At 34.4% G+C, this 26,552-nt stretch overlaps 1 protein-coding gene and 1 long non-coding RNA gene across 2 annotated transcripts; both read right to left on the bottom strand.

The window, feature by feature from the left end:
- Positions 1–768: 768 nt before the first annotated feature.
- LOC143251551 (uncharacterized) lies at positions 769–8,138 on the bottom strand. The gene is made up of 2 exons (XM_076502821.1): positions 8,045–8,138; positions 769–1,065 (listed from the first exon to the last, which is right to left on the bottom strand). Exons 1-2 carry the CDS (start codon positions 8,120–8,122, stop codon positions 769–771), a joined length of 375 nt encoding a protein of 124 aa, XP_076358936.1. The 5' UTR covers positions 8,123–8,138.
- A 9-nt stretch (positions 8,139–8,147) lies between these two features.
- LOC143254486 (uncharacterized) lies at positions 8,148–10,492 on the bottom strand. Its single transcript, XR_013030221.1, has 3 exons — positions 10,345–10,492; positions 9,411–9,568; positions 8,148–8,298 (listed from the first exon to the last, which is right to left on the bottom strand). It is a non-coding gene; the product is annotated as an uncharacterized LOC143254486 (long non-coding RNA).
- Between the last annotated feature and the right edge of the window lie 16,060 nt (positions 10,493–26,552).

Genomic DNA, 26,552 nt, shown 5'->3' with positions numbered 1-26,552 from the left:
AGCTTTTGCTTTTCACCACTTATGATGCTCTTACATTCCTCTTGAAATTTTAAAGTTCAAAACTATTTGTATCATTCAATGAATGCTTTTCATATTCAAGGACTCTGAACAGCATGCCCTGACTTTTCTTCACAAAAAAACTTGAGATTATTTATTATATTTTCAAGAGATTTTCACTGACCTTTTCAGTTCATTTGTTTCTTCAATATGTGCTTTTTCATTATTTGTTTCTCACGTTCAAACTGTCTATTAAGGTTTTCTTTGATTGCTTCAATTTCTTCAGCATGAAGTTTCTGAAGTTCAGATTTTTCAACTTCCCAGTGTCTCCTCAGATCTTCTGCCAATCTCTGAAACTGTTCGTGGTGAGCCATCTGTACAGCAGATATATCATTCTGGAACTTACTGTTTAATTCATTTACTTCATTTTGATGACTAATATTAAGTGAATGACATTCAAATTTGAGCTTCTTTTCAAAGTCTTCCTGCAAAAGCTTGATACTTTCTTTATTATCCTTTTGAACAATCTCTCTGCACGAAGAAAGTCATTTTTAAAGACAAAATATGTTCTTGGTGGCAGTCATTTAATTGTTTTCTAAAGCTTTCAAGATTTTAGTTTGTTGTCTTTCTGAGGCCTGAAGTTCATCATAATGTAATTTTGTAAAGTTTGTTTCTCATCAGCATGCAACTGTTGCAATATTCCAATTTTCTGCTTATATGAATTTTCAATCTTTTTTTCTATCTTCACCTTTTCTGTTTTAAACTGGTGTTTTAAATCTTTTCCATTTCACACATTTTAGTCTTGTATCTCTGTTCTATATCACTTTTTTCTTTCTCAAACTTTTGTTTGAGGTCAAATTCCAGTTCTTTCATTTTCTGCATAAATTCTTTGCTGATATTTTGGCACTCTTCATCCATTTTGTTTTTCCAAATGTTTTCTGTATTTTTCAACTGCTGTTGACAAATTATTTCATTTTCAGCAATTTGTTTCACTAATACAGTATTTATGAGGTCAGGTGTTACTGCTCTACTTTCTTCTACATACTTCTTGAAGGATGATATACTTTCCTGGATAGTACCAATGATGCATAATAATAAAAAAGATCACATTAAAAGCCAGTAGTAAAGAATACTTTTAATATAAATATCTATATATAGCATGATTCAGGCAATACCTATAATTCCTGAAAATAATTTTTTCTATTTCCTTCATGCAAAATTTGTTTATTCAACAGATCAAGAAATTAAGATATTTAATCTAATTTTTTCAATCTTGATTACTTAATATGACTCATCACTTAGAAATATTTTCTAAATCTACAGATACATTTGCAAAAGTACACTCTTTATCAAAGTTTCCTGAGGTAATAAGATGTTTGTGGACAGAGTGTCCAAAATAAATTAATATTAATTATTTTTTGACAAATGAATTGTTTCTTTATTCCACAACTCCAAGAAACACTTGGTTTGTTACAAAGAGATACCTTCAAACAGGATGGAACACCACCCCATGTTGCTTGAATTGTTAAAGATTTTAAGTGAAACTTTTTCAGTGTTGGACTGGTAGAGGAAAACCTATCAAACAGCCCTCTTGGACACACAATTGAACCCCTTTAAATTTTCACCTTTGAAATATTTTTTAAAAACATAAGTCTACCGTAACAAATCAAAAGACCTTGAAAACTGAAACATCAGATTTGTGAAGTTATCTTATCCATCCCTACTGCTGTGTTGGAAAATTTCTCAGAATTTGAAAGCAGAATTAAATTAATTTTAGAGAATAATTGAAGACTTGTAAAAGTACATTACCAATTAAAACTAAACTTTACAAGCCTAGTGCTTGTCTTTATATCCAATTGTTATCTTAAATAACAATAAAGCATTCAACCGTTTTTTTTGGTATATTCATTTTCAGACACCCCGTATATGTATATCTTAAGTGTATTTTTGCTTACATCAAAAATGTATAAAACTACTTATTACTATCTGAAGAATGACTACAATGGCTGTGGATTTCATCTTTAAACAACATTCTGTTTGTAATGGGAGTTTACTTTGGTCTCCATAAAAAAATACGTTCTTTTCATGTTAGGTATGCACACCTGCCTATCTACTATTCTTAGTTTTAGTTTGAAAGAAACTTCAGCCAGATTTTTGTTTGGATTTGTTTTCTATTATTTCAGCAAGAAAGGTACCTTGTCTATCAACCAGTGACTGGAATATAACATCAATTTAGTTTTAACAGTTATCACAATAATTATAGAGGATGTGGAACCTGTGCTCTACCAAGGACTCTGCAATAGTTTAACTGCATTTTGTACATTTTAAAAGAAAATTAATCCTAATTTATTCAACCAGAATATTGGCAAGAATGGGCAGGGTCCATTTTATTTCTACTCATGATAGTCCATGAGTGGTGGTCAATAATAACAATGTAATACCATGTGGTAGGTTTCTAGATGGCCTTATAAAACACCCCACTTCAACAGAATCTACCTGGGCAACACTTATCACAGAATGAGATCCAGTGAAAAACAGAGATATTGGGCTAAAAAAAATATATGATTGAGAAAAATACTCCATTCTGGTTATAGTCTAATAGATGCATTAAAAATATATTCATGTGGTATTTGAAAACACTCAGAAGAAGAAACTGCCAGATCAGGTAAGTAATAAGATAGGAAAGTATTAATAATAGTCTACATACTATCCCAGAGGATAGTCTTCCAGAGGATGATTAAGTTAGGTGGCTAATAACTTTGAGATATTATTAACCTGATCAAATGTGACATGCAGAAGATTCCTTTCCTGTAATGATAATCCATTTCAGGCTATGTGATTCAATATGATAAACCACCTCGTTAGGGTAATGGGAAATAGAAGGATCCTAATGAATGAACAATCAGTTCCTGGTACCTCAGAATGAGTTATTACAAGCTACTAAATACCTGAGGGCCCGTACAAGACATAACAAATGGTCATGATCAGAGCAGTAATAAAGGTGAGAAACAGCTGATAAATGGATTAGTGAAAAGGATATTTTCTCTTTCCTGCTTACCAGAGTCTTGTGAAGAAAAGACCGACAGGAGTCAAGAAGTACAAATGTGGCATGATAGAGTTCTATGTATATAGACTGCAAACAATTCTGAGAGATAATGTCCACAAGCATAATTTTAAAAAAAAGTGAAACAAAGAAAACAAAGGTAAGAGCTGAAAAGAAATTGAGAAAATGTATGTAAAACAACTGTAAAATTAAATTATGTAATTAAAAATGTCATTTGGGCTGAAGAATACTAAAGGATTTTAGCAAACCTGATAGAGCTCAGGATTCAAAAGCCTTCCAAACATTAAGAATAACTAAAAACAGTGGATAAGGATGCCTTATATGAAGCCACAGTTGATGAAGCAAGACCCTTCTCAAATACTCAACTCATAAAACAAGATATGGTAAATACTTTTGGGTGAAGAGGTTTGAAGTTCCTTTAATACCACATTTATGATAAATATTCCATTTCTATTGATAAACGATTGTGGTTGGCAAATGGAGATGTACAGTTAAATACAGAGAAACCTTAGAAGTTAAATCCATATGCTGGGTAAAAAACTATAACTTCCAAGCATGAAGACTGAGTTTCTGACCATGTAGATGGAAAATGACTGTTCATGGTTGTCTCAACAGATACTGCCAGTGCAGAAATGATGGAGGTACACATTCATGCAGATACTGAAAACGTAGAAACAATGCTTGATTGAGCTGGCCAATATGGTGCAACCAAGAGAAGATGACAGAGAGTAGAATGAATCAATAGCCAAATTGAGGGAAAGATGTACAGTTGAAATCCTTTTCAGTCCTGAATGAATGTAACAACTGCCAATGCTTGAGGATGAGGTACTGGAAACCACAATAACTCCAGTTGAGAATTTCAATAAGTTACAATCTTCTCTCCAAGTACCATCGAAGTTCTGACCTTGAAGATAAGCTACCCTATCACTGAAGAGATGCATCTGTGAACAGATGGATCTAGGGAGGAGGTTGTGGAATGAATGCTTCAATATTTATGTTGTTGTGATCCAACCACCATTTGTAATCAATGAAGTTGCTCTTGGATAAGGAGACAGGATAATACAAAGAATAAGAATGCATGACCCACTGTTCATGCAGAAACTACTAAAAGGATCTCATATGTGTCCATCCCAAAAAAATGAGAGGCTTGAGAGGAATGCCCTCATCTCCAAAAGTGAGAGAACCATCTCTGCAGTAAAAGAAAGATACACAAGTGAAAGCCTGATGGCTCTTTCCATGACTTGAAGCCTCACAGGAATTGGTTGTGCATGACTCAAGTGAGCATTGAAAACACATCCAAATGCACGAGATATTGTGTCAGTGACCAAACAGATTTCTCCAGTCTAATAAAGAAGCCTGCTTCTGTGGCATCTGAAAGGAGAATGTGAGAGTGTTTTAAGCTAATTGAAGGGATGGAGCCAGTTGTCCATATAATGATGTGTGCACAGCCCCAAGGAATGCAGGTGATGAGAAAATGCTCAAACAACTTTGCAGAAGACATAAGGTGCTGATGCAAAACCAAATGCCAGAGACCTGAACTGCAGCATCTGACCCTTGTGCATGAACCTGAGAAACTTTTGTGAAGATTCTATCTATAACATAAAAGAGAAGCAGATATACCTGCACTAGCTAACACTGACCATGAGTAACAAATAAGGAGAGGGATTAGCACCATAAACACTTGGATACAACCTTTTAAAAATCCTAAAATAAAACTACTTTAATATGTTACTAAGACTTAAAACTAATTACACTTCTTCTGTACAAGAACATATTAATAAAACTTTTGTATGTTGTTTTCATACTGTAAGTCTATATAAATTACTTTCTCCATCAAATAATAATGAAATGACTTCTTATCCCTTATTGTTTCTCACAGTTGAGTCATTGAGTTCTCCTGTTACATATTATTATTTATCCTGGAAGAGTTTCCAATTTATTATGTTATGTATGTTGCATATTACAATTTTAAAATATGCTGGAAATTTTAACTTAGAAGTAGTCAATAAAATGTTAATATGTATCAAATTTATTATACTTGCCAACAACATTGATACACAAAATTTTCCTTCTTAACACAAATATATATTTATACACAAAAAACAATACAATTTAAAATAATGATTATTACAAAAATTTTACAAACTCGCAAACAATATTCAGTCTTTTATCTGGTCTGGAATTGAATAGTTTATCGACAGTCTAAGACCATGAAGGACAAATTACTTTTATGTTGATGGACAAATAAACTTCACTTGATGAAAATGCTCGCTAGCTCTTTACTTGTTTGGCCTAAAGCAGTTTACAAGCTTTCCTTTCACAAAGGAAGACAACAGAGATATCTATTGTCTTCATAGAAATACTAACCTCCAAAGTTAATTCTCTGAAGTTGAATGGTTCATAATGTTCAAAGTCTATAAATGTTCTTGACCACATTCTGTAGTTTTCCAATTAATAAGTGTCAATGGCAATTATAACTTCTGAATCTCATAGCATACTGACTACAGCTGGCCAATAATATTCTATTACTGTGTCTCAGCTGGCATTTATACCAATTAGGCAAGATTCTAGAACATTCAACAACATTCCAAGACACACTAGTACTATAATAAAACATGTATTGTTGATTCTTGCTCTTGAGAATCTTCTACAAATTTATAGGAGAAGCAAGACTTGCACAATATACATCACATGCATCAAACTGAAACAAACACAGGTTTTAAAATAAATGTGTAATGGTAAATCCATTACATATCCTTCTTTTAGAGAATTAAAAATTGATATTACACAATTTTTTAACTAAAATATTTGATATACATATACATAAGAAGTAACCATACGGAACTTTCTCCAGTTGATTCTTTCGGGGTGCACGTTTAAATAGTGATTTGAACTTTGGATCCTTTTCTTGCTCAACGACAAGTTTACTTCCAGCTGAGCTTCACAGGTGAACCAGATCTCTTATGTTTTCACTGTCATTCATTAAGTAATTGTCCCACTGATAATTAATTGACCACTGTTTTTTCAGCTAGATAACCATTTTGAATTTGGCAACAACTCTTCCCCCAGCCAAATCTTTTTCCAACAATAGTGATACACCCTCAATTGGGAGAGTAGGTTTTACTCCATCAACAAATGGTCCTGAAACTAGGTCTGATGCTAATAAATGTTATAAAAAGGAACATCAACAAAGCCAACCTCAATACCCTGAGCAATAACAGACTCACCAGTGGCAAAACTCAAATTTAAAGCCAATACACCCTCTAAGAATAATGACTGAGTAACTCCAGTATCATTTAAAATACATGTGGGTATAAGATTAGCAGTATCCTATGCCAAATACACAGAACCAACAGACACAAAACACTTATATTTCTCCATAACTACATAAGCCTTTCTGTTAGTGACCAAATCAACAACATCAGGTGATCTGGAGAAACCATATCAATACATGGACGTGAACATACTGAATGCTGCTTTCTTTTCATTTTTATTTTTCAAACTGCCAAAATCAAACATGACAGGATTTTTACAGAAATGGCAGAGAGACCTTGATGATTCTGTGTGTCTGAAGAATTTGAATTAGAGAAGTTGGAATTTGTTTTAAAATTCTCAACCTTAGTGAATTGAAGAGGTACAGGTTTTTACTGAGCTGGAAGGAACTTCTTTTCATGAAAACTGGTATTATGTGTATAAGTGTAATCACTGGAAAGAGCAGCTGCTTCTTATAGTGTTTCAACTTTCTTTCATTAAAGTAAGTTTTCAGGTCATCACTAGTACAGCATTTAAATTCTGCAATTAAACATAGTTGTCTTAATTTCTAAAACTTTGTTGCCAAAATGCACAATATTACATCATCAATCAAAATAATTATCTTTTTCATGGGCAAACTCCACAGAGGTTTGATTATCTTGCTTGTGGTAACTTCAACTTTTGACAACAAGCTCCTTTACTAACTTGTATGCTTTGAGAATAGCTTCTTTAATCTTATCATAATTAGTGCAATCTTGTGGAGTGGCATATGCTTCTTGTGCTTTACCAGTCAAAACACTCTGTAACAATAATGATCATTTTTGGTGGGTTATTCCATGGCTTGGGCAATGTTGTAAAAACATTGGAAGCATTTTTCAACTTCATTTTCAGACACCAGGGTATTCGTCTGATGCTTCCCCAAACAAAAAATCATCAGACTAATATTTCAACAATATGCTTTTTAGTTCATTTTTTCTCATGGTATTTTAACTTCTAATTCTCTGATTTTGGTAATTTCAAGCAATTATCTTTTGTTATGTTTTCTCATTGTTCGAAGAAGGGTGATTCAAGAAAACCTTGATAATCGGACATGATATAATCTTGTTGGCACTAATAAATATAAATTGAATTAGGATTTTTATTTTAATTTAGAACAAATATTGTCTCTGATTCAGTTCCTAGACAAGCATCCATATTATGTTACATGTCATAATTTATCTAAGATGAGTCTAATTTATTATGCTATATACATTATATATTATGATTTGAAATAGCTGGAAATTTTGATTATGAAGTTACTTAAATGTTCCATGTATCAAATTTATGAAACTTACCAACAAGATTGACACATACAATTTTCTTTCTTATGACAAATTTTGTTTAATATAAAAAAAGTAAATAATACTGACTGACATTGAACTGAATATCTCAGTAATAACTCATTCAATCTGACACTTATACAGTACTCTTATTTCTATAAAATACAAGAAACGTCTAGATTTCAAGGTTGCCTTAACTTTCATGAACTTCTAGATATTACATCGTCATGATATCATAACAAATTCCTTCTAAAATACTAAAGATGTATATATGTAAACCATCTCTCATAATCATGTACTGATTTTTACATAAAAGTTGAAATTCCTAAACACCTGTATTATTAGATTATTAATTTCACAACAGGTCATACAGAAATACAGTGAAAACTGCAGTAAAGATAACAAAATGTACCTGGGAGTTTCTCATACATTCTACTTCTTCAAGGAGAGTGTTGATTTGAATTTGAAGCTGGGCATTCTCCTTTTTCATCTCTGCAAGGTCACCATCCTTTGAATTATTTGGGCACTAAGCTGGAAAATTTTGTGTTGATATGATTCATAACTTTTCTGATGGTCTTTCAATTCCACTTCTTTTTTAGCCATTACTCTGTCCTTCTTTAGTAGATAACTTTGTTTATCTTCTAAAGTTCCTTGTAACTCTTTGATCTTATAATGCAAAAAATATAAGAAACATGTATATCAGCACTTTGTGAGTATCATAAAAATAGTGTACAGTATGCTATGAAAAATATGTATTTTGTTAACAGGAAACATTTTCAAAGTTAACTGGAGAGCCCCACAAACAGCTGAAAATGCCAAATCCGGACATGCTGTATCATGTTTAAAGATTTTCAAAAAATGAATTTAACCATTTTTAATTACACAAAAGACTGGAAGTTGTTAAGCATTTTTTTGCCAATGTTGTGTTGGCTGATGAAGCACATTTCACTCATTCTGAAATTGTCAACACATCCAACTGTATTATCTGGTTAGAAACTAATCCATATGTAATATGGGTGAAGCAATGAATGTGATGTTACTTTTTCTGATCTCTGATAACTTCACTTAACTAGGTGTTCATAACTTCTCCCCATATGGGTTATAACAAGTCCAACCTGTCTCCTTATATTTCTTTTGTAATTATACACAACAAGACTGGAGTAAAGCCCTCTATGGATGTTATACACTCTACCATTCTCTGAGTGCTGCTTTAATGCTGTACCCTATGGTATCATGCATTACTAGCTTACCTGTCTGCAAACTTGTCAGTTTAATGTTGGTTAAATGAACTGCACTGCAATCAAAAGAGCCATTTATACCAATTAGAAATAAATCAAAGTGGAACCTCTGGTGACAACATGACACTTACTTCCACGTAATACTCATTATAACCCTATATAATTTCAACTCCCAATACCATGCTATTTGTGAAATATGTGCTGAACTGTGACACTTTCTTTGTAATCACCTTGAACTCCAATAAATGACTTTTACATGCACACTTAGTGCAGATTACTCATAACAAATTATAGCATATTATGTATCTAGCTGCTGTTGTCTGTTTCATTAAAACAATAACAAAAGGCAAACACAGTTCAAACAAACATGTCAATGCACTGTATTAAGGTTAAAATGCATTTTAACTGATTTTCAGTAAAAGCTAGATGAAAGTATGATCTTGTATTGTACAAAGATCTATATACTGATACAAATTAAAGAATGTGTACTACAAGTCTAAAGTTACACCAATGACAAAAAAAAAAATTCTCGAATCACACCATGTTAGCACTTTGAACCACTTTGGGCTTCATTTCTGCAAATTCTTCTCTCAACTGGTGTATTTGTTCACGTAATTTATCAATTCCCTCATCTTTTCTCTCAAATACATCTTGGCATAACGAGAGAGAGATGTATTCTCTCCTCTGGGGTCTGTAGCCTGAAAATTAAACAATGGAAACACTTATAGTATACATATATTATTCTTAATTCTAGACCAAATGTCAGAGATTGCTATGAGCCAATGGCAAAAGTCATATATTTTAAAATCTTGTTGAATTCTATGAGTATATAACACTGTCATTAGATTTTCAGCCACAGTCAGAATTCTATGCTCCCTTTAAAGTTCCAAAAAATATTAATTAAATTTCTTTACATATATATATATATACAAGTTGAATATCAGTTAAAATTTAAATCATCAACACAATCATCTAAAAAAAATTTACTATTGCAACAAAGACAGAACATGGTCAAGAAGAAGTTTGGGAAACATTTCTTTTCCATAAATAAAAATTATATATAAAAAACATTCACTAATTTATACTATTATTGTTGGGGCCTGTAATGGCCAAGCGCATTGAGGCATGCGACTCGTAATCCGAGGGTCGCGCGTTTGAATCCCCGTCGCGCCAAACATCCTCGCCCTTTCAGCCGTGGGGGCGTTATAATGTGACAGTCAATCCCACTATTCGTTGGTAAAAGAGTAGCCCAAGAGTTGGCGATGGGTGGTAATGACTAGCTACCCTCCCTCTAGTCTTATACTGCTAAATTAGGGACAGCTAGCACGGATAGCCCTCGAGTAGCTTTGTGCGAAATTCAAAAACAACGAAACTGTTATAGTTTATGGCAAAATATGGAATGGTCAAGCATGTTGGCTACTTCTTTTGAAATTAATATAAATCAGACATAATTTTGTGAATCACACACACTTACGTTAGAATGTTCACTATAACCTTTTGGAACAAGCCATCTCGTTAGCTGGTTAGTTTGGCGTTTAATAATGACATGAGCCATGTTAAGCCTAATTTCTGGAATGGTGTAAATTTAAAGCTCAATATATTACAAAATAATAGGCTCAGTAAAACTTTTGATTTATTAAAAAACGTGCGAAGGATGGTAATGTTTGTAATATGATCAACAGTTTTCTTTTTTCTTTTAAACTGAAACTAATATTTTTTTGATTTTCTGGAAATTATCACGAGCGAGCAGTCACATTTAAATCACATTCATCAAAGCCGTTATAAACGTTCTATGTTGCTAAGCAACCGCATATTATAAAATATAACAATACGATAAGTGTTGTAGCCAAACAAATGTAGCTAGGAACTCCCAATATTTTACTAAATCTAAAAGAAAAATTTATATACTTTTTAAAATTAACAAATGATTAAGTAATCTGCTTTTTAAACACCTTTTTTATAATTCTTATAACCATGATATTTTTAAATTAATTTTACTAAAATTAATTCAAATAAAATATAGTTACGTTACATGCAATAAAACCTAAATAACAAGTAATTAGAAAAAATGAATCAACAATAGCTTGTTGAATCAGCCCTCGGTGGGCTGAGCAGATAGCCCTTTGTGGCTTTCCTATACGAAAAACACACACATTGTTGTTTTGAAATAAGCACAAAGTTACACAATCGGCTGTCTGTGCTCTGCTCATCGCGGGTATTGAAACGCGGTTTTTAGCGTTGTAAGTCCACAAACATACCACTGAGACACTCAGGGGCTTTTATCAGTTTAAATTACTCACGCTTAAATTACAATATTGAAGTTTTTTTGTTTTTTTTGGAATTTCGCACAGAGCTTCTCGAGGGCTATCTGTGCTAGCAGTCCCTAATTTTGCAGTGTAAGACTAGAGGGAAGGCAGCTCGTCATCACCACCCACCGCCAACCCTTGGGCTACTCTTTTATCAACGAATAGTGGTATTGACCGTCACATTATAACGCCCGCACGGCTGGAAGGCGTTTAGCGCGACGCGGGCGCGAACCCGCGACACTTGGATTACAAGTCGCACGCCCTACGCGCTCGGCCATGCCAGTGATGAAGTAGATCCCAATGTATTTTTCGATTCGCTACTTTCATGTTTTCTAAAAATACACGTCATTAGTGATGCTGGAAAGATAAAAAAAAATAAATAACTTGAACCTCATGTACTATGACTATTGGGGTGGAATGCATGCAGTTTGTTTGATTTAGATCGAATATTGTAGACCTTCCCACTACTCTAAATTAATTTAGGTGTTTGAATAACATTATTTCGCAGACAAACAGATTGTTTTAAATGTTTAAATTCTCTTCCGAAACGTGAAGTTGAGTGAAGCTAAAAAGAAAGGTGATAGACAGCTTAATTTATTCTTTGATTCACTACTCTTACAGCAACATACTAGTTTCTGTCATCAACGTTTCAGCACTAAACGATTAGAAGCCCGGCATGGCCAAGCGTGTTCAGGCGTGCGACTCGTAATCTGAGGGTCGCGGGTTTGCATCCCCGTTGCGCCAAACATGTTCGCCCTTTGAGCCGTTGGGACATTATAATTTTCGGTCAGTCCCACTATTCGTTGGTAAAAGAGTAGCCCAAGAGTTGGTGGTGGGTGGTGATGACTAGCTGCCTTCCCTCTTGTCTTACACTGCTAAATTAGGGACGGCTAACACAGATAGCCCCCGAGTAGCTTTGTGCGAAATGCAAAAGTAAACAAACAAACTTTTAGCGTTAGTAAAAACATCATACTTACCGTTAAGTAATAGGGGTGTAAGTATTTAGTAATTTTAGAATGTGTTGAATATCATATATTCAAAGATGTCACTACATTATAACAAGCTAGAAACAGAACCGTATGTACAGAAATATGATATCGTAACTGTTTCATACAACATTATCTTACAACGTAGCATACTGCAAAGCAGCACTGCATATACCATCGATCCAGTTTGCAATCAGAAGCCTAATTTAAAGACCAGCATTTTTGTTTTTTATGTTTTGCTTTATTTCAAAGAATTATGATGTTGATTTTTGATGGTGGAAAACAAGAGAAAACAAACGTAAACCTGATTTCCTAGTGAAAATCTGTCTTTATTATATTTGACGTAAAGTTTTTGCAAATTCAGTAGTGGTCCCTTAACTCTTTCGTTATCATGTAGATCATTCCTCACTGGGTTCAATATCATTAAGATCAGAAATATAAATATTTGATTCTTTAGAATAGCATAGAATATTATTTTAAGTACTTTAAGAATAGTATTGAAGAACCTTCTTAAAACATTAGCTTTATCAATATCAGTACTAGATATAAAAAAATCCTCGTTTTCAATTGCACGGAGCTCTGATATTTCTGTGCTGTGCTCACCACGGGCATCGAAACCCGGTTTCTGTTGTCGTAAGTTCGCAGACATACCGTTGAGTCACTGACGGGCATATCTCGTCTTAAACTCATCAAATGCATTTCAAAAGCAATTTGTATTAGTGTAGAGATACGAAATAAATTCGATGCATTAAAATTTATGTTTTCAGTATAATTAGAATTTCTTTTGTAAAATTCATCATATGAAGCTTGTTTTGTTTTGTTTCGTTTATTGGATTTCATCGTTTGAGATGTCGAACAGTTTTGTTCTTCTTGAGCCCGGCATGGCCAAGCGTGTTAAGGCGTTCGACTTTTACCAACGAATAGTGGGTAAATCCGTTAAAATTTACCCTTAGTGGGTAAATCCCACTATTCGTTGGTAATAGAGTAGCCCAAGAGTTGGCGGTGGGTGGTGGTGACTAGTTGCCTTCAATATAGGCTCATACTACTATATTAGGGACGGCTAGCGCAGATAGCCCTCGAGTAGCTTTGCGCGAAATTAAAAAAAACCAAACTGTTCTTCTTGCCCACGGCGGACCACGGACGACGTGCCTAAAATTTTCCAACTCTTCTTTGAGTTTCTACGAATTTTCGTCGTATCACGTGTTTGTAACTATGATGTTTCTTAAGTGGGTTGTTGGGCAATGACTTTTAGGAACTGGATAGCTTTTTCATCACGAATGTTTTATTCTCGGTGTCCGATATGATCGGTCTTGTGGTTGCGGGTTCGAATCCCCGTCACATCGAACATTTCACCCTTTCTGTTGTTGGGGCGTTATAATGTGACGGCTAATCCCAGTATTCGTTGGTAAAAGAGTAGCCCAGGAGTATGCGGTAGGTGCTGCTTTTCATCTATCGCTGCTAAAAGAGGGAAGACAAATAGCTTCTGTGTAACTTCGCGCAAAATTCAAACCAAACCGACGTGATCAATTTTAAGGATTTAGGTCAAAATACAGAACTGTGACTTATAACAGTTTCCTTCCAACACGTATTGCATTTCGAAGCTTAGATTTATTAACATTGTTAAAATCCATAGAGTTTGCACAAATTCAGAACCTTCTTTTTCCTGGCGGCTGAATCAGGAATCTCAAATTCTTCAGGCCATACGTTATATAATGTATTTCTCTTCAAACGCTATCATAAATACCTAACTCTTTCTTGCTTACTAATTCCTCTAAATTTCAGACCAGACTCTGCAATAACCTTTTGTAGTCTAATTGTTTTGTCTGTTATTTTCCACAAAGCTACACAAAGGGCTATCTGTGCTCTGCCCACCACAGGTATCAAAACCGGGTTCTAGCATTCTAAGTCTGCAGACATACCGCTGTTCCACTAGAGGGAGTGTTTGTACTCTTATTTAAAATCTCTTCCCCATCTTTCATTTGTTGTTCATTAACTTTGGTTTTAATATCACTTCTGTCTCTTACAGGTGACATCCTAAAAATACATAACGTGGCTTAATGTGCCTAAAATTAAAACAAAAGTCCAGGAACTGCGTATGTTAAGCCTGGTACTTTCTAATACACTTCTACAAAAACCTGGTGTTTTCAGTTAGATGTACAATATGATGATAAAGTTTAACTCTGTAAATAAACCTACTAATTTTGAGAAATGCTTTAAGTGATTTAAAACTAAATCCTTAGAGAACTTGTAATTAGCTGATAATTAGAAAATCCAGTAATCGTTGATGTTTTCTTTTGAAATCGTTGCTTACATCAATAGTTTAATAATCATGTTAAGACCTAAAAATCCCCACACATTGGAAAACAATGCTTAACCTGGTCTATAAAACAATTCCAAAACTTTGAAAGATGTTCAAAATTAGGGATTTTGGTTCTTATTAGCATAAAGTGATGAACTGATCGTATTAAACGCAGAAAACACCCACCCTTTATGCTTATTGCGGACTTCCCTTTAAATGAAAACAAACAAACTGTATTTGAACAGATTATCATTTAGAGCTAGAGCTATTCTATTACATCAGGATATTTGAACGTAGATGACATGTAATAAATAGGCATTGAAGTATACCGTGGTTAATAAGAAGTTAGTAATGTGTGATAACCATACCAAGAGAAAAGACTTCAACTAATCAAAAGTCAAACAACTGAATAGATTGTTAAAACAGTTACAATCGAAAAATAAGATGAGCTATACGTGAACATGTGAGTGTACTTAATATCAACTTCCAATAAGAGCAAGTTCTCATTTAGAGTGAAACTAACAATTAATCTAATGATGAGTACAACTAATTAAATATACTTTTCTCACTTTCTCGTAAAGTTTCATCTATTGAATATTCTCCTGCAAACGACATTTTGGCGTAAACCCAGTTATTTCTCACGCCAACTGAGTCACTGCTACTAATATATCTTAACCATTTTGCTACCTGTCATTTATAAGCTGATAAACAACTTAAATCTTAGCAATCACCTTCCCACAACTCTCTGCAAGCAGTAGAGGGTGATATAGTTGTGGAGTGTTGTGGGCTTGAATACCCACATCTCACTCTCCTAATTTCTCTTTCTATTCCTTTGATTATTTTATCATTTAATTATTCGTTACATGAGACTGGCAAACAGAGGTTAAGACTGATAGAAGGTGTATCCCCACCATAATTTGGGTCCTACTTCATCAGTAACCTTCAGAGCCTACAATAGTACATTTTATATCCTACATTATAGCCTGTACCTTGGTGGATTTTTTTTAGTAGTGTAGCAGCTTTTTTTTGTTTATAACAAATTATATACATACACAATTAAATTTTTTTTCTAGGCTTAATTACAGATTTTTCAGACCTGCCCATGTGTGCCTATGACACTAAATGTATCAGATTTTCTTGGTAATTCTATTTTATTAAAAGTACATTAGGATGTTACCTATGTAATAAAAACTTCAGACCACATTTTCTTCACCCTGTGGTACTTCAGACAAATATCTTTAAATACTGCAACCAGATAGTAGACAAGATATTGGATCTATATTTATAAAGTAAATATAATTAGGTTTTTAAAGGAACTAGTCCGCACATTACAGTTATTCCTCATTAATTTCTCTAGTTTTCTCTACAGATTTACAATAATTAATGGTATGATAATCAGTATGTACAACCTCGTATCTAATGATTTATTAAAAGACATCTGCCAGGTGTTAGACTAGCTCCAAATCTCCCCAAAACTTTAAGACCTTGAGTGTACAATTTAAAAATTCCATTAAGAACACATGAACCACAGATTTAACAAACTTACTGAATGTTTCATTATTAACTTCGCTGACGAAAACGAGAAATAGTATACGATCTATTACAGAACTCACAGGTATATCACTTGAAGCATGTATCAACATGATAACTATATTCGGTTTTGTTTGTCCTGAAAACGTTCATGTTCGCGCTCTCTTTTAAACGGATATAAATATACATTATTTAGTTCAGTAGACATTTTGTATAACATTAAAAGATTTAAGTTTTAAAGAGGCCTAACAGATTAAAGCATAACATTATAAGTTTCATATGTCATTATTTATTGATGTAATAAATTACGGTAATGTTTAGCCCTAACTAAACTAAAGCAAAAACAAAAAACGCACACAAGATACACTGTTAAATTATTTCTACTGAATATAGGTCATTCTTAATAACAGCTAGAGTACTGTTCCAACTCTGACACAAGTGGGCTTGTAAATTTCAGAGTCAGCCATATAATTCTTTTCTATTGTTCCAGATATTCTGTAGTACCATTGCAAATATGAATACTAATCGACCTTGGATAGGTCCTTGCCAGTTAATCCGCTAACTTAACACCGTTTATATTAACCTTCTCTATCCAAACAACTCTCGAACTGGTTATTTCTTTCACCACCATACTTAAGAAATCTCCGTTCACGACACTTTATCACAAGCTTTATAAACATTAAATTATACCACGTCTATTTCATATCCATGCCCGGGTTAAACGTAAACTTTCAAAGAAATCCAGCAAATTCTCAAAACATGATCTTCTCTTTCTAAATCTATAATCGAAACTTGTTTTGTTTTTGAATTTCGCTATCTGTGCTAGCCATCCCTAATTTAGAGTGTAAGACTAGAAGGAAGGCAGCTAGTCATCACCACACACCGACGGTTAATCCCACTATTCGTTGGTAAAAGAGTAGCCCAAGAGTTGTCGGTGGGTGGTGATGACTATCCGCCTTCCCTCTAGTCTTACACTGCTAAATTAGGAACGGCTAGCACAGAAAGCCCTCGAGTAGCTTTGTGAGAAATTCCGAAACAAACAAACAAAGATATGTTTAAAATACCTGAAACACATAGCAATTAGTGAGATCAAGAATATGAACCCATAGAGAGTTGTATATAATATCATTCAGTGAGACGAGAATTTTTGTTAAAAAATGCTCCACAAGCATTATCATAAGAGTGTACGTTTCTGATGACAAGCAGACTCATATAATGACATTCTGTAAGACAACAATCTAGAGGTACAACGATAAGTTTGAGATGAATAAAATGACGTTATATATGAAAATATTTTTGGTAGACAAATCTACTTTTGTGAGAGTAAACAAATGGATATAACGAATTTCAGTTTGGTAAACGTTCTAGTGAATATTGCAAAGCTTCTTATGGTGATCAGTTGGATGTGATGATATTTTATGTGGTAAGACTTTGTAGAACAAAACTGTAATTGTGTGGCAGTTTACTGACAAATATGCAAGTGGACACAATGACGTTTCATATATTACCAATCAGCGTTAAAGCTGTCTGTAAAATTATACACAAATATAAGAAACACAAGAATTCCAAATGAGATTAAGTGTGTCATCCAGATAAGAAGGGTGCTGATAACGTAAAGCGAATTGTATCTTTCTAAACGTGGGTTTTCTTTAAAAATGTATAATAAAATTTTATCTTGATGATGTCTTCCTTCAGTGATGTATTATCTCTAATACTTAAACCATCAGAGTTTCCTGTTTGTGTGTGTGTGTGTTGGTGAGGATATCGGTAAGCTATTCATAAGACTTTTCGGTTTGTAATGAAAATTGTCATTTCGCGTTTCAAATGAATAACAAAATAATCTACGTTTTGACACTTAATGTACTTAACAAATTTTACAAAGTATCATTCCGAAGGACAGATAAAGTTTACTTTTTCAATCTGCAACAAAAACAAAATAATAGTGAGATTCATACCCAGATGAAACAAATGTGCGCATACATTCTTGTCCGTAGAATGAATACCTAGCACACAACCATAAAACATGCTTATATAAACACGCCCCTTGTTATATAACTGTTAACAACTGCTTTGTCCACATTCCTGAAACACTAAGTTGGCAACTTGTAGAGTTTCCAGTCTGGTTGGTGCAAACGAAATCTTTAAGGACCTTGTCGCTGTCTCTTTCAGGAGGGTCTAACCTGATTTTCAAAGCAAATTACGTCTGACACTGAATCTGCTTGGCGTCCTTTAAAAGGAAAATGTGTATGTGCAAGGTGCTGAGCATTGCGAAGCTTTCTACCTCTCACGATAGGAAATGATTTAGGCCAGAGTTTCTTATTAACGTTTATTGACTCTTTATAATCAAATTTTATTATTATTACTATTCTTTACGAACTCTTACAAATCTATTTTTTGACGTCGATTAAAATATTCGGTTCAAATAAAATGTTTTCACTAAAGTTTTGTTCATTCATCTGTAAAATATGATGATTTGTTATACTTCTTGTCTCGTAAGGTTATGGTTGGAGTATTTACTTATTCGAAATAACTTTTTTTAATTACTAAAAAATTACCACTGTGGTGCTAAGTCTACTATCATTTTAATGATTTTACGAGTAAGAACCCATTACAAGAACCAGCTCCTAACATCGAATGCTAGAAAATATCAGGACTTTTCAGATTAAAAGTTTTTAGTACTCAAAATCTAGCCTGTATTTGGTATTCATTAGCAGCTGTCTCGTTATGATTTATATTTTTGGATTATGTCTAATTAACAGGATATCTCTATCACTTTGTAGATCTATTTTCACAGACACGTTATTTTAAAAATTATACTTATATTTACTTTTCTTACAAATGGTATAATGTTTAATTAGCTTGTTTCTTGGGGTACTTAGTGGCGCGAAAATGGATTGGTTTGATAAAATTCATTTAAATTTTTATTTGTTTTCACAAAACGTATGATTTGTAATTTTGTTCTGAGAGATAATTTTGTGAAACTATTTTTGATTTCATTTTAAAAGATTTGACTCCATCTTGTTACTCAGCGGCAAGTCAACACTATAAAAAACTCAGATTTCGACACCACCAGTATGCAGAGCACAGACAGACCATTGTGTATTTCTGCTGCTTAGAACAAAGGAACAAAAATATTGTTTAGTTATACATATATCTATGTATGTGTTGCGTACTGTTTAATATTCTTTTTATTCATTCCAGTATCGGCATTGATATATTTTTAATAATTCTCAACTATTTGGTGTCTAAGAGATAAGCTTAAGGTCTAATAAAATTCAGGGTTGTATTTTGCGGTAAGAACAGCACAGATTTTGCGCTTAAGACAAAGATATTTCAAATACGATTAACAGACAAATGTAAGCAATGGGATATAACACTTAAAATGATTTTTGTTTTTTAGCATTTTAAGTTGATATTTATAATCGCAATTTTATGATTTACTTTTAATGTTTTTATGTATATGATTAGGTGTGTGTGTGTATGTATATAATTATTACTATCCTCATAAAAATATTAAAATTATAAATATGCAGTAACATAGAACTACCTCGGTGTGGTGTAATATCTCAATTGTCATTTTCAACTTGTACAGCAATTACTTCTTTTCCATTATAAATAAGTCACTTCTGTGAATTCTTCAAATTCCGGAAAACAGATCCAAGCATGAGTGGTGATTTACTGACGTATCAAAATAAACGTACAATAATTTCTTAAACAGATGTATAAAGTTTCAGCAATTAGAGATGTCTCCTTGACAACGTTTCTTTCAGGTTACCTTAAAAAGTTTGACTTGGGTTTCATCTTTCAGCAGTGTTTTCATGATGACTCTGTTAGGCTACCGTGAGAAATTCAATTCAGGTTTACGTTTTTGGAAAATATGAACACTACCAGCAGTTTCATTGATAAATATATAAATTTTATTTTCTTGAGAAAAAAACCCAAAGAATCAACTAATGGGATTGGATATTCTTGAACTGTATAATGTATAATATCTGTGTATTTGCAAGCTCAGCAACACATTTGTTAGATTGTTTGCGAGGGTAGATTACAGCCAAGCTATTCATATTTGCGAGAGTACAGACGAAACAGTTTGAAATCAAACGTCTCAGTATTTGTCGAAACCCATTGGAAAATCTTCTACTCGTATGTTACCAGGCGATTGAGTTGATTAAGCACTTTCTTTACTTTAAATATCATAAAATGTCTTTTTTTTTGTTATTGTTAATTAGTCCTATTAGAAAATAAGTCAAGTCTTCCTGTGGTATCGAAATGCCTGATATACAATACCGAGTGCCATAAATAAAACTTTTCGAATGTTAAAACCACAAAACGCAGGTCAGAGATCCCATATTTGAAGAATAACGATCCTTAATCTCTAACTGCTGAACATCTTGTGTGGTACATGGGTTTAAAAAAAGCAGGTAACAAATGGTCGGGCATATTTATCCATGATTTCAAAGTACTAAAGGGATGGATACTTTTAGTAGGATTGTTTATGATAGTCATAACTCCACCACAGTTAAAACCGCGAAACCTGCTCTGCAGCCTATTGCTACTAGAAATGTGAACTTTCGAATCATAGCTCATAACATGAATCACGAATCGACGCATGCTCCTGATTCATCACTCTTATTTATATACAGATATACTTTATCAGCATTGAACCCGTGCTCATTAGGTGCAAAGAATTCGTAAAATGCACACAAGTGGAATATGTTAATTCAACTGGTATTTATGAATGTTTTTTAACTACTGGTTTTCTGTTAAAATAACTCTAGGTGTTTAGTTTGAGTTCAAAGTTGAATACGTTTGTAGCATTTGTACACATTTAATTCTACTAGCGGAACGATTTCCATAATTATAGACGACAATTGTTCAAAACATGTGACAACGAATAAAGAATAATCAGCTCAGCTAGACGGACGCATTAAAAAATATCGATTTTTACCTTAATGAAATATGATCAGAAAATTCTGAAATAAACGTTAGAAATACAAGAATATTAACACACTGAATAAGTATTAAACCTTTTACAATCCTCTACTTGAGTTTACTAACCACAATATCTGTTTCATTAAGTGCTGTTCAATCGTTGTAGCACACTTTATCCAAGTTCACCTGACAAGACAATTGTACTACTCAAAGAAAATAGCTTCGCCATTTTGATAAAAAAGCATAGCAAAATGAAAACTATATATTTTTATATGTAAAGTAATACTGAAGATACCGGTCTATTTATATTGTTTTTACATTACATATTTATTCCTCAGTTTGATTTAGTTTTAACATTACAAACACCATCTTACTTTTTCCTGTACACTTTGAAAAGAAAACATCATATAATTTGTCGCAGTATAATCAAATACTTGCTGTCATCAAAGAATTTAACTTTATATTTGATTTCGAGGCTAAGTTCGGTCAATTTTGTTGAAAAAAGTACAATTTGACAGCAATGGAAAACGTATTTACAACAAAATTGAAGCAGCGGGAGTGTTCCAGGTAGCAGCACTGAGTGATGATGGCCGTCATTTACAGGTTAAAATAAAACAGATTTGGTGACATCAGTTTAACTTTAAAATTCTTTATTTGATTTAATTATACATCACCAATTCCTATATTATTTAAGTGTTTACTTGTTTCAATTGCTTAATTTCTGCTCAAAATACGAAAGGAAGTGATCTATTGAACACTTAAAATTTGAAAAGTATAATGACAAATGTATATCAAAATGTTCACACAAAAAAAAAAACAAGGTTTTTTTTTTGGAATTTCGCACAAAGCAACTCCAGGGCTATCTGTGCTAGCCGTCCCTAATTTAGCAGTATAAGACTAGAGGGAAGGGAGCTAGTCATCACCACCCACCGCCAACTCTTGGGCTACTCTTTTACCAACGAATAGTGGGATTGACCGAACATTATAACGCCCCACGGCTTGGAGGGCGAACATGTTTTGGCGCGAACCCGCGACCATCAGATTACGAAACGCACGCTTTAACGCGCTACGCCATGCCGGGCCCCTTTTGAAATTCTGAAACAAAGACAATATAGTGAAAATGTAACAATATAAAAAAAAATCTATAAATGTCTTGCTTTTTATCAGTAATTATCCACGAAAATCATCACACTCGGCCCAGATGGAGCCCATCGGCTTTATGAATATACGTTTATATGTTAAATTAAATTAAATTCAGATTACGAAGCGCACGCCTTAACGCACTAGGCCATGCCAGGCCAGCAAACATGGTATGATGGTTGGAGATTATACGTTAAACGTAGATATCCTTGCTTTTATTTGGGGTACAAGGATAGCCCAGTGGAAACTCGTCAGAGAATGCTGTTTCAAATGTCACCGTTTTGGTCATACCCCTGCAGCCTGTAAAGCCTCTCCGCGATGTGTTTGCTGTGGAGTTCTACACCATGTGAGTAACTGCCAGAGGCCCCATCAGGAAACTACGTGCAGCAACTGCAATGGTGATCATGTTGCCTCCTATCACGGCTGCCCTAAATACTAACAAGTGCTGGAACTAAACAAATTGAAACTTGGCAAACCAACACTTTCAGGTGGACCTTTCAGTGATTTCCACAGCCTTCCTGCTGCCAATACTAAATCTGTCCAGGCTCACATGTCAACTATGCAGCAGCCCTGAAAACCCAAAACCCAACTTTCAACAAGACCGGAGTTCAACAACTTTCGGAGCCTACTCCCAAGAAACTCAGGGGGTTTTGGTAGTGCCTTCCATGAACGGCTCGCTATTTTTGTTGCTGATATTGCTTTCCTGTTGATATAAAACAAATCCGAGTCTCTCCACCAACTATATTCCTGGATATACCACTCTACCAAGTTCTTTTTAGACATCAGCAATCCGGATTTGAATGTCACGTACCACTAGATTCAAGCAAGAAAGGGCACTTCTCCTCCAGATAAGTGGTATGGTTTCATTCTTACACATAAATATTCAAGGTGGCTTTTACTTTAAAAAATATGAGATTTTAGACCTCTACAACACCCTAAACTCTGACATCAGCTCAATTAATGAAACCTTACTAAATATCAATCATTCTTTTTCCCTCCCTGGTTATAAAATTTTCTCTGTCTCCCATTCTGCCCCCACTAGAAACATTGCCTTTCTTTACAAACGTAAGTTAAATATTAAAATTCTGAAGCCTCCCTCTCAGCCCCATAATGAAACTGTTTTAGCTGAACTAACTCCTAATTGCTTACCAATCATCACAATCTTAATTTACGTCAGCCCCTCACAGTTCCCCGGCTTCACTTTTTTACAATACGCCATTTTCTCCACAAACACTCCATAATCCTTGGTGACTTAAATTCTAAGCACAAAGAATTCTTCTGTTGCACCAACAATCGTAACAGACATATTATTCGTAACTTTTTTACTTTTGAACAATCTAACACGTATCAACAAGGATTATCAAACACACACACACATGTTAATGCCTCCCAAGATATTCTTGATCTAGTCATAGTCACCCCTAACCATCTGCCTCATACTTCTGATTTTCCAGTCAACAATCATATTGGAGGTGATCACCTTCCTGTGTCCTTCCATCTTTTTAATAGCTCTTCCTGCTTTTCCCTTCCCACATCTTCTATCCTTAACTTTCCAATTCCAACTGGGATGCTTTTAAATCTACTCTGTCTAACACTCCCTTCTATGTTTCTCCCTTAATCTCTGGCTTCCAAGTCCTTGACGATCTTGTTATTAAATTTACTAAATCTATTACTAATGCCCTCCATTCTGTCACTCCTGCTCAGGTCCGCACCCGCCGTTACATCACTGGACCTTAACTCCCGAAATCCATAGCCACATTACTGAAAGACGTCGTTTACGTAGACGTTTTGTCTCTACACGTAATTACCACATCAAAACATTTATCAATTAAAGAAACTATACCATTAAACGACTAATACAACAATAACAAATAACTAGATGGCTAGATGGGAAAACTTCTGCACCTCAATAGACAATTTCTGCAACCATCCTAAATAATTCTTGAATAAATTTAAATTTGTTTGTAAGTCATCACAAAATCTTTACACTCACAACTTAGTACGTAACAACCAAATGGCTTCTACTGACAAGAACAAATGTACAATTTTTGCTAAAGTCCTTAAGAATTTCTTTACAAAATCTAACCTTCCTGCTTTTGACAACACTCACTTCGTTAATATAAATAATTTCATACCCAACACCGCAAAATATTAACTCCCAGCTTCAGTTTAGACCTTCTCATCCATAACGCTTATATCACCAAACCATTCAAACCACCAAACCAAACTCGAAATGTCCATCAAACGACTTAAAAGCAATAGTGCCCCCGGAATAGATGGCATAAATAACTGCGCCATGAAACATTTATCCCTGACCTTTCTAAATCATCTACTTTCTATATGTAGTTATTCCTTTTTGCATGGCTACTACCCTAATTACTGGAAAACAACCACTATCACTGTCATCCCCAAGTCCTTATCTAACCTGTCTGATTCTTCAAACTACAAACCTATTAGCCTCATTTATACCTTAAGCAAACTACTGGAGAAAATCATCACTAATAGACTTACTTTCTTTGCTGAAACTAATAACATCTTATCTAATATCCAAAATGCCTCCAGACGAAAACGTCAAACCGTTGACCACCTTGTTAGACTTACTGAATCCCTATTCCAAGCTTTTAACCAGAACCAGGTTGCGTGAGTGTATTTCTCAATGTCAGACGGGCCTTCGATTCTGTATGGCAATATGTTTTCCTTTATAAACTGTTCTCCATAAGCATTCCGAATACCTTTATCCGTTGGATAGCTAGCTTTTTAAAGTTGATAATGAACTCTCTCACTCGTTCCCTTTACTAGCTGGAGTTCACAAGGCTCTGTACTTAGCTCCTTATTATACATTCTCTTTGTAAATGACATTCCGATCCCTGCCAATACTCATACTCATGTTTCCTAATACGTTGTAGTGGCTGTAGATGCTCATCCTGAAACTTACTTCCATTAATGCTCGAAATGCATTAGATACCCATTGTAGTACTAGAGTTTGCATGCCATCTCTAAAGGCTATGGAAAAGAATGAGGAGGTTATTAACCATTGATCTGGTTCAAGCAGAGCATGCAGCTATGTGACAAGGTAGAGAAACTTTTGACTCTGTGTGTCGTCCCGAAAAATTCATGTTACAATGGAACAGCTGAATAGTAGTTTGGATTGTCTTGACAGACTGAACTCTGAGGTTCATGATCATACAGAGAACGAGGAACCACCTGATATTAGGCTTCTATTAGACAGAGCAAAAAGTGATATCCAGACGATACTTCATATAGGACAACAAATGACTAAACATTGAAAGGTTTCAGCTGGGTCAGCAATTTAACAAGGTCAAGGTCGATGACTGCCTCGAGGAGAGCACCTCTCGCTGCTCAAGCCGTAGCTCTACTGGCAGAAAAGGCAAGAAGGAAAGAACATGAGCTGGAGTATATATAGGCAGAGGTGTCTGCACACAAAGAAGAGGAAGAGGCTCAAGGGGAACTTCAGTGACAACGACATGAACTAGAAAAACAATGAACAGTTAGTGAACTCTTCGGAAAACAAGCTCTTGATGATGAATCATCAGACATAGATGGCACTTAACATGATTTGCAGTTGCCAAGAGCTACTCCTCGTCAGGAAAAACTATCCCTGATATACAGTCGCTTGTAAAGACGTTCATAGATGTGGTGAACATCAATCGTCTTGCCGCACCTGTGCCTTCTATATTTTAAGGGAATACCCTGAAATATCCAGGGTGGAAGGCTTCCTTTGCAGCACTTATAGACTCAAGGTGAATTGCTCCCACTGAGCGGATCCAGAATTTGAAGAAGTATCTTGGTTGAGAGGCCAAGGATGCAATAGAGGGAACCTTTTATTTTGATTCAGGATCTGCCTACTAGAGTGCCAGAAAAATCCTGAATGATCGTTATTGGAATCTATTCATGGTAAAAGAAGCATTCAAGGACAAGCTGCAAGAATGACCGAGAGTGGGTAGCTGAGACAGCCAAGCATTGAGGAAACTGATTTTTCTGCAACAGTGTCAAGTAACAATGGGCCATGTTGAGGGTTTCGAAATCCTCAATGACTGCAGAGAGAATCGAAAGATCCTTGAGAAACTGCTAGAATGGTTAGTGCAGTGTTGGGGCAGAATGGTTTCTGAACGCCAAGATAATCCATCCTTCAAGCTCTTTGTGTCTTTCCTCAATAAGCGTATTGTTGTCACTTATAGGGATAAATCACAAAGTCGAGGAGTGGCTCTACATGTAAAAATGTGAGTTAGATCCTATTTAAGTGAGTATATTCAAGTTAATAGTATTGAGATGATTGACTCAGTTTGGGTTTTAATTGGAATTTGTTACAGAGCACTTAAAGAAACTACAGTTGTTAATAATGTCATAATTGTGGAATATTTTAAGTTTTACATGTGGAGATAATTAAAATGATATTTTGGATCCAAATTCCAAAAAAATCAAATTTTAAGTAGATGATAGAAGAATTTCCTGTTATGAACTGGGCAAC

Source organism: Tachypleus tridentatus, chromosome 6, assembly GCF_004210375.1.
Source record: "Tachypleus tridentatus isolate NWPU-2018 chromosome 6, ASM421037v1, whole genome shotgun sequence".
Taxonomy (NCBI): domain Eukaryota; kingdom Metazoa; phylum Arthropoda; class Merostomata; order Xiphosura; family Limulidae; genus Tachypleus; species Tachypleus tridentatus.
This window is presented reverse-complemented; position numbering and strand designations above follow the sequence as displayed.

Bases quoted from the DNA above. Each gene is read 5' to 3' on its own strand.
- LOC143251551 (XM_076502821.1), bottom strand. From the start codon at position 8,122: ATGAAAAAGGAGAATGCCCAGCTTCAAATTCAAATCAACACTCTCCTT. The intron at 1,066-8,044 runs GTACATTTTGTT...GGTACTATCCAG, and splicing joins AATGTATGAGAAACTCCCAG to GAAAGTATATCATCCTTCAA.